The 18182-nt window shown below is 49.2% G+C and overlaps 1 protein-coding gene across 4 annotated transcripts in view; it reads right to left on the reverse strand.

The window, feature by feature from the left end:
• CEP68 (centrosomal protein 68) overlaps nucleotides 1-18182 on the reverse strand; it is a 30763-nt gene that overhangs the window by 3942 nt on the left and 8639 nt on the right. For 2 of the 4 annotated variants that reach the window (XM_004029324.5, XM_019020980.4), the window contains exons 2-6: nucleotides 13256-13658; nucleotides 10099-11622; nucleotides 8674-8796; nucleotides 5105-5201; nucleotides 349-522 (exon numbers count right to left, since the gene is read on the reverse strand). In XM_004029324.5, coding sequence (XP_004029373.3) covers nucleotides 353-522; nucleotides 5105-5201; nucleotides 8674-8796; nucleotides 10099-11622; nucleotides 13256-13612 — 2271 coding nt within the window. In that variant the 5' untranslated portion in view covers nucleotides 13613-13658 and the 3' untranslated portion in view covers nucleotides 349-352. Of the gene's footprint in view, nucleotides 1-348; nucleotides 523-2208; nucleotides 2780-5104; nucleotides 5202-8673; nucleotides 8797-10098; nucleotides 11623-13255; nucleotides 13659-18182 lie in introns of those variants that run through there. The other 2 variants (XM_055378025.2, XM_055378026.2) reach the window with 2 other exon arrangements.

Raw genomic sequence — 18182 nt, forward strand, 5'->3', positions numbered from 1 at the left:
GGCCCCATACTGGAAAAGTGTACCTGTGCAGAAACAGGTGTACAGATAAGTTGTGCTGCTCTTGTCTTGGGATGGCAGGGTTGGTGGTGAAGAAAGTGCCATAGAAATGGCAGCACAGAGGCACCCTCATCCTCAGCAGGCAGCAGGGGTGAACAGTAATGGAAAGCACCACAGTGAGCCTTCATCATCATAGGAAGACCAGCAACTCCTTTTTTAGTACCATTGGCTGTCTTCTTCCAGTATCTCATTTGTTTAAATAATAGTTCTTGCTCAACAAGCTTCTAAGTAGTGGCCAACTGTTACAGCAGGGTTGGTGGGCAAATTTTATTTTTGAGTTCCTCTACTTACCAGGTTAAACCCCTTCACATGGGTGCTCCATTGCCGCCATGGGCTTTTTGTCAGGGATAAGGGTGCAGCCAGCCAGCATGTCCAGAGAGGCCAAGATAGAGTCATACAGGCGATCTGCGTGGCTCTCCAGCTCACCAGACTGCTTCGCGATCCTCCCAAGGACATCCTCTAAAACTAACAATGAGGTTCAAAGAAATTAAACCAGAAATAAAACCCATGCAAGTGTTGTCCAGTAAGCATTTTCAAAATAACATACAAGGGTATAGTATTTTACACAAAGTAGGACCTGGCAGTAGCTTCTGAATGTCTGCCCTTTTTTAACAGTGATTCTCCAGGGACTTCTGTTGCACTGGAGAACCTATGTTGTTAACTTCTGATTAAAGCTAAGAAAAGAATTCACTGACTCCACTTTGAAATTACGTAATTCACAGAAGGGCACAGAGATATTATGGTTTTCTGATGGCTGGTATTACCTGACTTTAGAGGTAAGACAGGTATCTCTGTAAGGGCACATCCAGATCCTCTTGGGCATAAGGCTTAAATAAAACGACATGCCAAGGTTCAGATGCTTACCCCTGCTACCAGGTCTATCAGTTTCTATTGGCTGGGAAGAATGTTATTTCACATGGGTGGTCTGTAATAGATTTGGGAGTGCTTGAGACCCTTTGTTTTGTGGGCCTCGGTGAACAGACTGAAAAAGAAAATGACCTGGCCAGGCGCAGTGGCTCACGCCTGTAATCCCAGCACTTTGGGAGGCCAAGGCGGATGGATTGCCTGAGGTCAGGAGTTGGAGACCAGCTTGACCAACATGGAGAAACCCCGTCTCTACTAAAAATATAAAAAAATTAGCCAGGTGTGGTGGCGCATGCCTGTAATCCCAGCTACACGGGAGGCTGAGGCAGAATGGCTTGAACCCGGGAGGCAGAGGTTGTGGTGAGCCAAGATTGTGCCATTGCACTCCAGCCTGGGCAGCAAGAGTGCAACTCTGTCTCAAAAACAAAACAAAACAAAACAATGACCCGAAAGCAGTCTAAGGGAAGATTCACTCCTGCAGTGTCAGAATTGTTGTTCATGTGAGGAAGGGATGGGCTACAGTCAGAGTGCATCTCACACAGCAGGCTTTTTTCTCTTTTCAAAAATTTATTTTTGTTAAGCACAAAGGCTGTCTTAGTTTCCTGCACCTTTATCAGCTGTGCTTATACTCTCCCTAGTTTCCTGCCACAGCTGTAACATCTGTCAGTAGAGGAAGGGAAAGGGGAAGCTGCTTATCTGCAGACAATGCTGACTGGATGAGTGGAAGGAGAAGGAACACAGGCTGGCTGTATTGAGATCTCCTAGGGAAGCCACATCAGTGTGGTGTCATCAGGGCAAAGTGCTGTCCACAAAGAGAGTTGGCAAAGTGTGGCAGAGGATTGCAGTCAGGCGCACGGTAAAGCTTGGCTGTAAGGGTGGCTGGGCTGGGTTTTACCCTCCAGTTTCTTTTTTTTTTTTTTTGAGATGGAGTCTCACTCTGTCACCCAGGCTGGAGTGCAGCGGCACAAATCTCGGCTCACTACAACCTCCGCCTCCCAGGTTCAAGTGATTCTCCTGCCTTATCCTCCCCAGTAGCTGGAATTGCCGGCGCCCACCACCACGCCCGGCTAATATTTGTATTTTTAGTAGAGACAGGGTTTCGTCATATTGGCCAGGCTGGTCTCGAACTCCTGACCTCAGGTGATCCACCCGCCTTGGCCTCCCAAAGTGCTGGGATTACAGGCATGAGCCACCACAGCTGGCTAACCCCTCTGGTTTAATTAGACCTTTGCCCAGTCTTTTTGTGTGATGTCACAGAAACATTGGTTCAGGGACCTTTATGTTTTTTAACTTTTATTTATTTATTTATTTTGAGACGGAGTCTTACTCTTGTTGCCCAGGCTGGAGTACAGTGGCGTGATCTCGGCTCACTGCAACCTCTGCCTCCCGGGTTCAAGCGACTCTCCTGCCCCAGCCTCCTGAGTAGATGGGATTACAGGCGCCCACCACCATGCCCAGCTAATTTTTGTACTTTTAGTAGAGATGGGGTTTCGCCATGTTGGCCAGGCTGGTCTTGAACTCCTGCCCTCAGGTGATCTGCCCGCTTGGCCTCCCAAAGTGTTGAGATTACAGGCGTGAGCCACCGCGCACGGACGCGTTTGAACTTTTATTTAGACTGTCAGAATGTTTGGTTGGGGCCAAATAAAAGAAGTTGGGAAGGACTGGAACAAACATGTTTGTAGGCTGGCTCTATGGACTTTTGACAGCGTGCTCCTGGCGGAAGAAAAGTTAGTTAAGTTTTGCACCCGCTGGAGAGAGACACTGACGTCTCAAGGGATAAACAGCCACATTCCTGATTATTTCAAGCAGATGGATGGGGAAGGGCTGTGTGTCAATCTGAAAGAGCCTGGATACATATCTGAAAACCAAAGAAAACCCCAAAGCCAGTAAAAAAACCTCTTGATAGAGCAAAGTGGGACTAAGCACAGAAAAGTATTATTAAATTGATTTTAAAATGAAGGTCAAAAAACCTGAAGCTTTTAAGAGGCCTTTTTTTTTTTTTTTTTTTTTTTTGAGAAGGAATTTCGCTCTTGTTGCCCAGGTTGGAGTGCAATGGCGCAATCTCAGCTCACTGCAACCTCCACCTCCTGGGTTCAAGCGATTCACCTGCCTCAGCCTCCAGAGTGGCTGGGATTACAGGTGCTCCCCACCACGCCCGGCTAATTTTGTATTTTTAGCAGAGACGGGGTTTCTCCATGTTGGTCAGGCTGGTCTCGAACTCCCGATCTCAGGTGATCTGCCCGCCTTGGCCTCCCAAAGTGCTGGGATTACAGGCATGAACCACTGTGTCAGGACTAGAGGCCTACTTTTACACGTGGCCTCTGTGAAGAGAGGAGCTGCTCAGGCCTCTGCACCTCCAGACACTGGGAAGCTGCGGAAAGCCAGTGCCCAGGCGCTCTGCCAGGCTGCCACTTCTCCTGTGGCCTGTGGCAAATCCACAACTATCCATCTCACAGGGCTGTGATTAAATGGAGAACACTGATGTGCCAACTGCTTCAGTAAAATGCTGGTGTAAATTACATGCAGCAAAGGAGCTTGGCACATGGAATTTCTGCCCCAATAAAAAATCTAAGAACCCTAGTGAAAATGCCAGAAGAGCCAAAACAAAGGCCTTAAAAGGGCAGGGGATTGCAAAGAGCTCATATAATTCACACTAGAGAATCACTTACCTGCTGAAAACCATTCAGTGGTCCCTGTCCACTGATGCCTCTCAACCCTAGAGATTTTTCTTCCCAGGGTACACTTAGCAATGTGTAGAAACATTTTGGGTTGTCACAACTGTGGGGGAAGCAGGGATTTACTGGGGCCAGGGGTGCTGCTAAACATCCTGCAATGCATAGGACAATTCCCCACAAAATCATGCCGCCAATATGGCAAAAGCACCAAGGCTGAGAAATCCTGCTGTACACCCTTCATGGTATGCACCTGCCCACCATGCTGGTCAGGAAAGTGCCTCCTCACTGCCTCTCAAGCCCGTGGGACCTGCCCAGCTTTGCTTCGGCGGTTGTATTCCAGTATAAATCCCATCTCACTCAAAAATGTAAAATGAGGCATAATATAGGCAGGCTCTGTCAGCACTTGATTTACAGTCTTGCAGGAAATTAGGGGCTGCCATCAGTTCAAGGCTTTACCCTACCATTCTCTTAGCTCATCCTCCCTATCATATCCTCATCCCCCATGCCCTCGTCCTGTAAAGACAATGAAAACTGTAAATCCTTGGCACCCAGCATGCTTAAATACATGCCTGAGGTCTGTGATTTTCACTTTCCTAAATGGGGAACCCATCCTACAAAATGGGCTCAAGTGGCCGGGTGCAGTGGCTCATGCCTGTAATCCCAGCACTCTGGGAGGCTAAGGCAGGCGAATCACCTGAGATCAGGAGTTCAAGACAGGCCTGACCAACATGGAGAAACCCATCTCTACTAAAAACACACAAAAAATAGCCGGGCATGGTGGCGCATGCCTGTAATCCCAGCTACTCAGGAGGCTGAGGCAGAAGAATCACTTGAACCCGGGAGGCAGGTGAACTTGCGGTGAGCCAAGATGGCACCACTGCACTCCAGCCTTGGCAACAAGAGCGAAACTCCATCTCAAAAGCAAAACAAAACAAAAAGGGGCTTGAGCTTGGTTTGCACACTACTGCCACCCTGTCCCCTCTCATCAGTTCTTTATTCAGTCTGTTCCCTGAGGACAGACTGACTGTCCTCAGATACTTTTGAGCAATACAATCCTTTTCTGAAACAAATATTTCCCCAAAGCAGGACACAAGGCAGATAATCAGAGAGGAATTCAACCTGGGCTAGGTAAGGTGGGGAACCAAAGGGATACCCACTAAATACCCTAGCCACAAACTAAGGATGGTAGATTAATACTAGGATTCCTACCCAGACTACCACCAGAAAAATACAAAAGCAGAAGCAAAAGACAGCGTCATTCTTGCAGGCTCAAAGCCTAATTTGTAATGGGCTTGGTTTTATAACCATGACTGCCTCTAAGCAGGTGTGTAGGGGCAGTGATGGGCAGCGACGCGTGGAGCTGGCAGACGGGGCATGGGGCATCTCGGGCAGTGGGTGTGGGCAGGGGCTCTTGTGGTACCAGCTCCTTACCAGGGATAGTGCGGTCCCTGGGCCTGCTGCTGACAGGGATTAAGCTCTGGCTAAATCCAAAACCTTAAGCATCTCACCTGGGGTGTTCTCCAACAGGCACTGAAGAAGAATCTTCCCCTTCTGTAAGACACTCTCCGTCAGAGACTGATGTTCATCTATATCTTTCTTAAATTGCTTAAGGCGTATCAGAAAAAGAAAAGGAAGAAGCTTCGTTACTATTGTTTTGTAAACGTTATTTGAAAAGCACAGCATGCAGGGTAGCCTTATTCCCCTCTAATGTGTAAGATTCACCCCATCAGGTCTGCAGAATTCCCCAAGTAAACAGTGCAACAGTTTAACTTCAGCTTCTTTGAACCCAAGGTAAATAGAGTCAGTAGTTTTTCCTGTTTAGTTTGACATCAGGAGCATCTTCCCTGACAGAGGCTGGCTCACAAACAGCTTGGAGTTAGGGTCTCCTTCTAGCGCCCTGACCTCATGGGGTTCTCTTTTAATTCAGGGCTATGGGAGTCTCAGAATTTATTCCATTCTAATGGACCACAGGAGATCTGCCATTAAACTGACCGCAGGGAGCCACTGTCTCTACCTCTGCTCCTCCCTCCATGCCTTTGCTCTGTGCAGACTACAAGGGTAACTACCTCAACATCTGGGAAGCTGTGAGTTTCCCAAGCAACTCATTTGCTTTCCCCTCTTGGCTACCGAGCTGGTGTTCTTGATGTTCGTTTAGCAGTTAAGAAGTGTAAAGTCAGCCAGGCGCAGTGGCTCACACCTGTAATCCCAGCACTCTGGGAGGCCAAGGCGGGCGGATCACCTGAGGTCAGGAGTTTGAGACCAGCCTGACCAACATGGAGAAACCCCGTCTCTACTAAAAATACAAAAAAATTAGCCGGGTGTGGTGGCGCATGCCTGTAATCCCAGCTACTCGGGAGGGTGAGGCAGGAGAATCGCTTGAACCTGGGAGGCAGGGGTTGCAGTGAGCAGAGATCACACCATTGCACTCCAGCCTGGGCAGTAAGAGAGAGACTCCATCTCAAAAAAAAAAAAAAAAAAAAGGTAAAGTCAAATCCATGACCACCTTTTAGTACAGGGTGTAGAACTTGGTGACTGATTTTTATAAATTTTTAAATTTTTAACAGAAATAGAGACAGGGTCTCACTATTTTGCCCAGGCTGGTCTCAAACCCCTGAACTCAAGCGATCCACCTGCCTCAGCCTCCCAAAGTACTGGGATTACAGGTATGAGCCACGGTGCCCAGCCAGAACTTGGTGTTTTACCATTTTGAAGTGATAGTTTTACCCTTGGATTTACTGTTTTCCTGTCTTCAGTTTTCCTTTACCCTGATATCTATACTTATTATTTTATTCTCTAGTACTGTAGTGTGGTTTATGTGCTGCTGCAACCCCCCTGTGTTAAGACAAAATACAAGTATATAAGAAAATGAGTCACAGTTAAAATATGTGAACACACACACGCTCGCTTATACTAGGTCTTAATCCAAGCAGGAGTCAAGATAGCACACACATACGCATGAGCCATGCACAGTTCTGTGCGGGCAAGGGGCTAGCAGTACAGTCCCACTTTGTGACAGCTGTATGGGTGACACAAGAGGCCTATGCCTCACTGACCTGCACGAGTGACTCCCAGCTCAAATCTCAGCTCTACCTACAAAGCAAGCTGGTTGTTTCTGTCTAGCCTGGAAGCTGAGGTACAGAAGGCTGGCAGGAGGGATAAGACGGAGGGATGGAATTATTCTGTTTGCACCTGCTCTGACAAGCCAGGAAAGGCCACTAAGCTAGGTCTACCAGGGCAGCTTCCTCTCTCTGTAGTGGTACTGGTCCTGAGCCCTGCACAGCTGCGTGCATGCACGTGGAGTCTGCATACAGGACCCTTGGAGTCAGCCTTTCTCTCCTTCCTCAAGCTCACTCCACCCTAGTGGGAATGCTGTTTCCTGCAGTGTGGAGAGGAACTCATTGTGGAGTTCCTCAAAGTGAGGAACTCAAAGCAACCTCTCTCCACACTGCAGGAAACAGCATTCCCAGTAGGGTGGAGCAGCTGGCCCAGCCTGCCCAGGTCAAGCAAGGCTCCTCCCTACACTTTAGTTGGCCTCAAGTTGGAAAACAAAGCCCCTCCCTTCCTCTAGCTGGAGTACGGTCCCAGGAAGGCCCTCAGTCAGCTCAGCCCTGGCCCAAGCACATGTAAATTGTCTCCTCTGCTGCTGAAGATATGGTCAGGTTATAAGGTTGTAGGAATTCAAAGAATTGTTTTAGAAAACTCCTTCCAGACTAGTCTCAGGCTCAGACCATGGATATCCCTCTGCTTCTTCATGAAGAGATTAGAAAGGTGCAGCCAACCAGATATGCTAGAAGGCAGGAGTTCAGCCAAGGTTAACGTTAGACTTAGGGATGACAACTATATAATTTATCCTCCAATTCAGGACACTTCTGAGGCTGAAAGGGGACCTATTATCATGCCAGAACAACAGGCACAAACTGGGACGCAGTCATCCTAAATCTAGGACCAAGTTAACAAAAATCCACATTAGTATTTTCAAAATAACAACATCTTAATGAAAAAGAAACAAGAAAACTAAAACCAAACCCAAATACATACGCACACAAACTGACGTCAGAGTTTTTGTTTGTTTTTTGAGACGGTCTCGGTCTGTGGCCCAGGCTGGAGTGCAGTGGTGTGATTTTGGCTCACTGTAGCCTCTGCCTGCCGGGTTCCAGTGATCCTCCTGCTAGTGCATGCCACCACACTCAGCTAATTTTTTATGTTTTTTTTTTTTTTTTTTTTTTTCTGTAGAGATGAGGTCTCACTATATTGCCCAGGCTGGTCTGGAACTCCCGGGCTCAAGCGATCCTCCAGCCTCAGCATCCCAAAGTGCTGGGATTAATAGTGTGAGCCAAGGTGCCTGGCCTAGATTTCTATTTAAATACCATCAAAATGCCCTATTGTAGATTCTGGAGTCAGTACAATTTCAGCTCAGATCTTTAAATAGTGGTGCAGTCCAATAGGACTTTATGTGGTGATGGAAGTGTTCTACATCTGCACTGTTCTACGTGGTAGCCACTGGACAAATGTGATGGTTGAACACACAGAATGTGGCTAGTGCAAATAAAAAAATCTGAGTCTTTAATTTTACTTCAATAGCCATACATAACTAGAGGCGTCATAATAGTGCAAGTCTGTCTTTATAATCCCTGAGACATTTGGAAAATTATATTGCAAATCACCCTAAAGTATTTTTTGTTTTTAATTAAGAAAAAACTTTTTTTTGAGAGGGGGGTCTTGCTATGTTGCTCAGGCTGTACTCGAACTCCTGGGCTCAAGCAATCTTCCTGCCTCAGCTTCCAGAGTAGCTGGGATAAAAGACTTGTCCCACTGCACCTGCCAGCCCAAAACCTAAAGTATTTTTGATTTGAGATAAATATATTGTTTCTTCAAGCTCTATTTGGCCTGGGAAATAATTCATGCATTTTACAAAGTGTTCCGCTTTAAGAATGTGAAGCTCTAATTAGATTTCAGGTATAATAGTCAACTGAGCTATAACATACCAGACATTGGTTATTTGAGATTTTACTTTGTAATCGAGTAATTTAGCCACACTCTTGTGAGGGAACAAGCCAGAGCCAGGACCGCATATTACCCGGTAAAGCTGCAGAGAAGACTTGAGACTTGTAAGATTGGACCTGGCTGCAGTCCCATGGTCAGTAACATCTGCAACATTATACAGCCAGCAGATCAGCTCTTCCAGCTGACAGCAAAATGTCTGCAGAGACAAATAAAAGGACACATGGTGTTACTGATCGAACAGCTATTTATGTTATCAAAAGGATAAAAATATCAGGAGGACTTGGAGACAGACTGTGCACCTTCAGTCTCCTCTCTCCTCCTTGCTCACCTGTCCCGACTCCACGACTCTATACCTCCCTCTGCCAAAGCAATGAAAACCACAGCCTGGTGTGACATCAAAAATGATAGGCTGAGAAAACCCAGCCTTGCAGGTAGGAATGGAGCACCCCAGAAGAGGCGTGCCTGCCATGGAAACCAATTCTTGGATCAGCACCATTACTAACTAGAAACAGCATCTTGGAGCCAGATACGTCCATGTTTCTCTGGAAAAGTGAATGTAAAATAAATGACTAAAATCATGACTAACCTGAAGCTATAGCCAAGAACAACTTTACCTCATGGCATCTCAATCTTTTATCAGTAAAGAAGGGTCCATGATAACGTGTCCTACCTACCTCACAAGACAAAATAACCACGTCACCTCCTGGGAAGGTGAAAGCCCCCCGCAAGCGCTAGGACACGTTCCTGGACAGGCACATTCCTGAACCTTCAACATGTCTAGGAATGCACCGAAGCCCTCAACATGAATTATTTAATGCACACAACATCCTAAGAAGGCAGGGCTCCACATTTTACAAATGAGCAAACTCAAGAGGCTGAGCCAACATTCCAAAGACAGCAGTGCCATGTTTCAAATTCAGATGCCTGACACCGATAACCCTATTCCACGCAGTGTTCTTTATACCTCCAGATATTAAGTCATTTGGTTCACAAGATGGTCCGGTGGCCACAAAGTCTAGGAAACAGTACATCCAATGCCCCTAACTTTGCACTTAAACCACTGTGGCAAATGAAGCTCTGAGAAGTCCTGCAGTCAAGAAAGCCACTTACCTTCGTTTAGCCCAGTGTTTCCTAAAGGCATCTGTGCACAAAACCTTTTTTGTTCAGAATACCTCTGAGTTAGGAAGCAGCCAAGGGTAGTGGCTAAGAGCTCAGCCTCTGCAAATAGTCTACCTGGGTCTGATTCTTGGCTCAAGCCCTTGCTAATTGTAAGTGGGCACGTTACCTAACCTCTCTCTGCTCTTTCCTCCAAAAAGTAAAATGAGAACAGTGCTTACCTGGTAAAAGTTGTGAGGACTGAATAAGGTAAGGTACAGCACAATGCCTGGCACATAAAAAGTGCCTGGTGAATATGAACATGTTTTATTATGATGTCAGTGGATTGGGGGAAGAGACAAGACACCTGTACACAAAGCTTCCTAACGTTGAGTGTCATTACCTTCACACATTGCACCAGTGATTCTTTTCCCTGTTCTCCTTTCCTGGGAAGCTGCCCTTCAGCATCGGGGTCTGAGAATGGCCACCGGTCCAACCTAGCTGGCAAGGAGGGGCGTGTTTTCAGCAGTCCAGAGGAGACCCCGAGGGCCTGGCTGCTCCCCAGACTGCCTTCCCCTGCGGAGTCATGGGCACGGACGAAGGAGCGCAGGAAACAGGGATTCTGGCCCTCAGGATCCCCAGATCCTTGGAGGGCAGCTCCAGGGGGAAGCTGGCTTTGGCTGGAGCTTGAAGGGAGGGAAGCTGGCCCATCACTGTCTGACACTTCCAAGGGGCTCTGCCCTTTGATATCCCCAGTGGGCAGGGTAACCAAGGTAGAAATGGATCCTAGATACGAAACCAGGCTAGAAACCTGTGTCAGCCGAGCAGGGAGGGCAAGATACTCGTCATCACTTTCCACTTCCTCTTCTGATTTCCACCTAGACTCTGTGCAGGTAGGGCGCCGGGCGCTCTGGCTGGTCCTCTTCTCCCTCTCTGGCCTGGGCGAGGGCCACCCTCTGTCCCGTGTCCTTAGCTGGGGAGAGCCCATATCAAGGTGCTTGCCTATAGTCAGCCGGTCCTTCGCACCCCTCAGGGCTGGCTCTCTGCGCTCCCAACGAGCATCCCTACTGCCTGGGGCTCTGGGGGTAGATTCAAGTTGGCTCGAAGATGCCAAGCCCATGCCACCCTGTTTCTGGGGTACTCCGGAGGGCCACTGCTTAAGGCTTGGCTCTCTGGGCCCAGAAAATGGCAGGGCAGTGGCCTCTGCTGGTGGGCAGTTGGGGGAGACATTAGTAGGTGATTTGAGGGTGCTTGCTGGAGAGACAGAGAAGCTATCCAGGTCTACCCCGGAGTCCTGCAGGACAGGGTCAGCTGGCACACGGCTATCAAGGTGCTTTGGGAGCTGAGGCCTGGGCCTCAGTGGGTAAGTATAGTCAAGCAGATCTTCATACTCTTTATTTGGGTTCCAGAGAGGGGAGTGGCGGTCGGGTGATGGAGGCAGGGAATCTGGCAGCACACAGGCCCAGTACTCAGCCTGGAAGGAGAGGCGTCTCCTGCCTAGCCCAGAAGCATCACCCCCAGAGAACACAGGCTGTGGTGACCACTGGGGCCGAGGTCCTAGCCCCACCACAGAGGAGGGTTCCTGGGGGACGACCGGCTCCAGGGAGGAGGAGACCTTGGCCAGAGAACCACCATGAGGCTCCGCCCTCTCCTGGTGACTCTGGAGACTGCTGCCTGTGGAGGAAGCAGAGATGCTGCAGCTGGAAGGCTGAGCTGCGGAACCTGGGCTCAGCACGGACTTCCACTGTGACAGGCAAGAGAGACCTGAGCTGTGAGGCTGCTGGCTGAGGTCCAGTGCCTGGGGCAAATCCGCTAGGGATGGATCATCTTCGGTATCAGCATCATGTCCTGAGCAAATAGTTGTTGTTCTGGGAAGGCTCAGAGTCTGAGGGAGCTCCTCGGAGGAAGAAAGCTTGGTCTTCTCCACCTGCAATGATCAAAGGGACAAAAAGCACTTGGGTAAAAATCAAACCCAATTTCTTTCTTAGATGACAACCCAGGAGTTTCCTTGTGGGTCTAGACAGTATTTAGGAAAGACCTTAAAATGCAAAGTCTGCTGCCTGAGGCAAGAACCAGGCAATATGCACTGCCAGCAGCCTGTCTGGGAAGCAAGATGACTCCCATCTCCAGTCCTCTCCAAGGTTCTTCCTTCCTCCACAGGTATCCAGGGTGTGAGCAAGCAGAACTCAGACAGCTCTGTCATGCTGAAGCTGGAATACAGTCCCTTACCTCTGAGAAGCGTCTCCTGGCAGACGAAACCCTCAATCACTCTGTCGCTAACAGGACACGTCCAAACCCAGGAGGTCACCCCAGACCCCATCCTGCTCAGTTCACACGCCAGTGGTAACTGAACACTAGCAGAATGACTGGTTCATCTCAGCTTCTTCACTGAACTTTTTATCTGCTTGATGAAGAACTCACCCCCGAGGGAAGCAGGACAGCACAGTGTTGAAGGACATGGGTTTTGGAGCCAGACAAACCTGAGGCCAGCCCCTGACTTTGCCACCTTCCAGATGTATGACTTTGAGCCTCACTTTCCTCCCCTCATAGCACCAGCTCCTCAGAAGGTAAGGATTAAATACACCCATGTGTGCAAAGCACATGGTAAGAGCTTAACGAACAACAGGAATTCTAATAAGCACCGGACTCATCCCCGTGAAAGGCCATTTCTGTGTCTGTTTATGATTCGCTTCCTGCCTCACCGAATCTCTGACTCACAGGTGCCAGAGCCTCCCACTGCCCCTTGCTCCCAGGCAGGTGGGGCCCAGCCTCTGTTCTCTCCCAGTCCCGCTCAGAGCCTCCTCACAGGATGCAGCCCCACAAGGGGACCCTGCAGCAGCCAAGGCTACAATGACACCGAGAAGATCAAAGCCATTCCCAGGAAAGTCCTTGGCAAGCAGAACAGAAAAGAATGTAAGAGCTGGGCAGAACAGATCATTCCGGTCACCTCCCAATGATACTGAGGGCCTGAAAGATCTGGTGATTTGCCTGCAGTCACAGAACCTGGTAGGATTCCCTGCCCCATGTGACTCCCACTAGGAGAAGCTGCCTGGCAGTCAGAGAAGCCCAAGGAATTCTCCTTAACCAGGGACAGTGCTGCCTACTACAGGGCTCCAAGGTTTTCACATGTCCCTTGGGTCTGAAGAGGATTTAGGTTCAGAGCCCCCAGGAGCCCAAAGCCCTGGCCACTCCTTTCCCAAGTCTCTTCAGGGTACCCCTAAAGCCTTTAATCACCAAGTCAGAAACACGACAGGGCTCTCCTTGCCAGAATTTCCCTGGCCTAGACCTCTGGGCAGCAGCCTCTTGGCCTATAATCCCTGGTCCTTAAAAAGTCACCAGTCACTCTTGAGGAACAGGAGATAACCGTGGACAGTCCCCCTGGCCGGTCCTGAGGCCCAGCTCTCTAGCTGAACCCGCAAAACAGAAATCATCATACTCAGGCCCCTCCAATTCCTCACCCTGCACAGTAGCGAGGAAAGGATGCAAGATGGTGAGGAAATCCCAAACAAACTCCCAAAGGACAGCAATGGGTCCATCTACAGTCTTGCCTTAGTACCTACCTGGCTTTCCCCGGAGAGCAGAAGGTCTCCAGACCCCATGGTGGCAGGAGGCAGGCCACTGAGTGCAGGCTCAGACCTCTCAGCTACGGGCTCTCTGTTGGCATCACTGGCCTGTGGCTGGTAGGCTCTAGAGGGGCCGCCAGGGTCAGTCCCAATCCAGCAAGTAGGGGCAGGTATCCCTTCTGCCCCCCATACAGGGGAGATGAGCCCTCCCTCAGCTTCCAGGCGTGGGGGCTGCTCCCCACTCATGGGCCCTGGGGTGTCCAGCTCCCGCTCCCTGCAGCTCCCTCTCCCATAGGACTGGGCCTTTGTGTCTTCAGATGCTTCCGCTTCTGCCTTTTCTTCACCCAGGGCCATTGAGACTCCCTACCTAGGTCAGGGTTCTGCTGAAGACTTCAGCTTCCTACAAAACAGGGGAAGGGAGAGAAAAATATAAATCTTCTACATCTGTGTTCAGGAAGTCTTGCTCTTCAACAATTAAGGCAAACATATTTTTGGCCAAAGAAAAAAGGAAACAAATGGTGACTACTTCCTCAGAGGAGCACCGAGTTCCGGCTTTTCCCTGGCCCCAGACCTTTCCAAAGGGGACGCAGAAGCACACCATTTCCCCTCCGCTTTCATGGTGGATGGTGCCATCCCCACCAGCAGAAACCCAGGAGGGTCAACACAGGTCCAAAGTCCAATCAAGGCTGGGGTCCTGCCTAAGTCACCTTTTTGCCCTTTTAGCCCAACCCCACTGGGTAAGAGGCCTGGTGGGACCCTTCCTGTGCACAGGCCCATAGTGGTTCTGTTGTCGTAACGGTCCCCTCAGCAAGCAACTCAGGCCTGGCTCTGACTGTTCTATCCTAGAGAACAGCAAGTCAGGGCATGCCCAGGCCTCAGCTGGGCACTGGAAGAATGCCCTCCAAGATGCTTGGCTCTGCCTGGCAGAGGAGGCAGGACCCTCTCTTTTCTTTTTTTCTTTTTTCTGAGACAGGGTCTTACTCTGTCACCCAGGCTGGAGTGCAGTGGCATGATCTCAGCTCACTGCAGCCTCGACCTCCCTGGGCTCAGGTGATCCTCCCACCTCAGCCTCCTGAGTAGCTGGGACTACAGGCACATGCCACCACGCCTGGCTAATTTTTCTATTTTTAGTAGAGACAGGGTTTCACCATGTTGCCCAGGCTGGGACCCTCTCAAAGCACAGAAACCACATCCAGGCTGTGGAACAGGTGAGAGCTACTTGTTCCAAGGATGGCCAGTGACCAAAGAGAAAGAGATCAGCAACTCTCCTCAGGCTGGCCTGGGTTATGCTGCACCTGGTGATGGAGGGAAGCTGTGGAAAGCTGGTGGGTAACAGTGGTAGGGTAAGTGTAACCCAGCATGTGTGCACATGAGAGCGAGAGCCAGTCAGCAGGCAGGCAGGCGAGGGAGCACAGGCCGAACACTCAGGGAAGGATGATGATTTGGGAGCTGAATCTGCAAACAGGACCATTCCAACACAAAGAGGTTGAGGAACAACAGAGGGACATCACCCTCAGCCTAAGCATGCCAGCAAAAGTTGATGCTGAGAGCCCTGGTGGGATGGGGCAGGGGGCCAAAAAGCCAACAGGAGGAAGACCAATGCTGGGAGGACATGGAAGGGGAGGTAACGGAACCGTGAATGCCCAGGATGTCGGCAGCCACCCGGAGTGCACTGGGCCAACCTCAAAGCTTAAACGTGGGCAGAAATGGCCTTGTTTCCTTAGTCAGGAGGCAAAGAGATGGTAAGAGGAGATGCTGGTGGAGAGCCTGCAAAGGGGGAATGGCTGCGGGCTCATCTTACTCAGCTCACACGCTGGGAAATACCACCTAGATGGGCACTGCACACACTGAGGACGCCTTGCACTGGAATCCAAGAGGGCCCTTCCCTACCCTGCCTGATGGGGCATGCCAGCCTCCAGCCTGATTCAGAAGTGACCCTGGAGAAGAGCATGCCCTTCGCATGGACGCTCGTCTAGTTCCCACAACCACCAGGTGGGGCAGGAACTAATCAGAAAATTATTTTGTAAAATGCACAACAGATGTTAAGTCTCTCTCCGCCCTTGTCCCCCATTCCTTTGCTAAAATGAGCCAGGGCAGGCAGAACATCTATGACAGTGCCTGGCATGGTATGGACACTAAGTGTTGGCTGTTGTCATTAGTGTCATGGGGAGGCGTGGACAGAATCAGTGTTAACAGGTCACCTTACAAGGAAGGACAAAGGAGCCAAATGGGAGAAAAAGCAGCCCATTTTAAAATACAAATCAAACAAAATATTTACTACTAGATACTCCCACAAAATCAGGGAACCAGCCTTACTAGTTTTGTGTATGACCCTTGTTTCCTGATGCAAATATCTATTTTCATCCTTCCCCCCCTTTTTTCCCCCAGAAACTGAGTCTTGCTCCGTCACCCAGGCTAGATAGAGTTCAGCGGTGTGATCTCAGCTCACCGCAACCTCCACCTCCCGGGTTCAAGCGATTCTCCTACCTCAGCCTCCCGGGTAGCTGGGACTACAGGCGTGCGCCACCATGCCTGGCTAATTTTTTTATATTTTTAGTAGAGATGGGGTTTCACCATGTTAGCCAGGCTGGTCTTGAACTCCTGACCTCAGGCAATCCACCCACCTCCCAAAGTGCTGGGATTATAGGCATAAGCCACCGTACCAGGCTTATCCTTCCCTCCCTTTTTTTTTTTTTACATAAAAGTAGCAAACTGTATAGGTCATACTATTCAGAACCTTGGTTTTCTTTTCTCTACAAAAAATATCTAGGGGCTCATTCCTAAGCAATACAGCAGGTCCTTCAGTAACATCACTTGGTACGATATCTTTTTTTTTTTTGAGACAGAGTCTCACTCTGTTGCCCAGGCTGGAGTGCACTGGTGCGATCTCAGTTCACTGCAACCTCCGCCTCCCTGGTTCAAGCAATTCTCCTGCCTCAGCCTCCCAAGCAGCTGGGATTACAGGCATGTGCCACCATGCCCAGCTAATTTTTGTGTGTGTGTGTGTGTGTGTGTATATATATATATATATATATATATATATATTTTTTTTTTTTTTTTTTTTTTTTTTTTTTTTTTTTGAGACAGAGTCTCACTCTGTCTTCCAGGCAGAGTGATGTGCAGTGGTGTGCAGTGGTGTGATCTCGGCTCACTGCAACCTCTGCCTCCTGGGTTCAAGCAATTCTCTGCCTCAGCCTCCCGAGTAGCTGGGATTACAGGCACCCGCCACCACACCTGGCTAATTTTTCTATTTTTAGTAGAGATGGGGTTTCACCATCCTGGCCAGGCTGGTCTTGAAATTCTGACCTTATGATCCACCCGCCTCAGCCTCCCAAAGTGCTGGGATTACAGGCGTGAGCCACCGTGCCTGGCCAATTTTTGTATTTTTAATAGAGACGGAGTTTTGCCATCTTGGCCAGGCTGGTCTTGAACTTCTGACCTCGTGATCCACCCACCTCAGCCTCCCAAAGTGCTAGGATTACAGGTGTGAGCCACACCGCCCAGCCGGTCCAATGTCTTTTCATTATATCATTGATAAGAAACCCTGATTCCTGACTGAGGTCACTGTCTGTATGGAGTGTGCACATTCTCCCCATGTCTGCCTGGATGATATCCAGTTCATCTGGATACTCGGGTTTCCTCCCACATCCTGAAAACATATACTTAGGTGAATGGGGCTGACTACATGGTCCTGGTCTGAGTGTGGGTATATGAGTGAGCGTGCCCTGCCATGGGATGACGTCCTGCCCATGATTGGTTCCCTCCTTACACCCTCAGCTGCTGGGACAGGCTCCAGCTACCTGCGACCTTGAACCCATTTGAGTAAGCAGGTAAATCATAATCTTGTGTTTTTTTTTTTTTAAGATGAAGTCTTGGTTTGTCACCTAGGCTGGAGTGCAGTGGCGTGATCTTGGCTCACTGCAACCTCCGGCCCCTGGCTTCAAGCAATTCTCCTGCCTCAGCCTTCTGAGTAGCTGGGACTACAGACACTCACCACCACGCCTGACTAATTTTTGTATTTTTAGTAGAGACGGGGTTTCACCATGTTGGCCAGGCTGATCTGGAACTCCTGACCTCAAATGATCCGCCCTAGTTGGCCTCCCAAAGTGCTGGGATTACAGGCATGAGCCACCACGCCTGGCTCATCTTACTTGTTTTTATTCATCTTTCATAAATGTATGTACAGCTCACATTTATTTCAATATTTAATTTAGAAGTGTTTTCGTCTTTATTTAGAAGTTTGGTGATGCTTTCATGACCAGAAATATGCCATAGGAGCTTAACTCTTATTTATATCAATTAGACTATGGTAAAATTGGTTCCGTTATATGTCCTTTCAAGTGGCAGAGTCACGGTTTCCAAGAACTTACTGACGACATCAAGTGAGGACGTACCGTACAAAGACAGCTTCCTCTTTCTTTTTCATTACTGTCCAGTACTGTATTCTGGTGTAAGGACGCACCAGTTTATTTCACCAGTCCCTTATTAGTGGACATTTGGGTTATTTCTAGTCTTTTTTGCTAGTCCAAACAATGCTATGATGAGTCACTATGCACACACATTTGTGCTGGCACATCCTCAGCATAAATTGCAGAAGTAGAGCTGCTGAGGCGAAGGGTGCTTTTGGCACACACTGCCAAGTGGCCCTCTGCTGAGTGGTATCACTCTACACTCCACCAGCACATGTGAGGGCCAGTTCCCACAGGAGCCAGGGTCTTTAATCCTCACGTCACAGATGGGGAAACGAAGGCTCTGAGTGAGACAAGTCCAGGACTGCCCAACTCCAGAGCCCAAGCTGTTTATGAGCCAACTGGGGAATAAGTGATCAAACAGTTAAGCCACAAAGCAGAAGAGAGAGAAGACTGGTGGAGGGACAAAGAGAAGAGTGACAAGTCTTGCTGAGACAGAGATCTTGCGGAGCCAC

This window comes from Gorilla gorilla, chromosome 12, assembly GCF_029281585.2.
Source record: "Gorilla gorilla gorilla isolate KB3781 chromosome 12, NHGRI_mGorGor1-v2.1_pri, whole genome shotgun sequence".
NCBI classification, from domain to species: domain Eukaryota; kingdom Metazoa; phylum Chordata; class Mammalia; order Primates; family Hominidae; genus Gorilla; species Gorilla gorilla.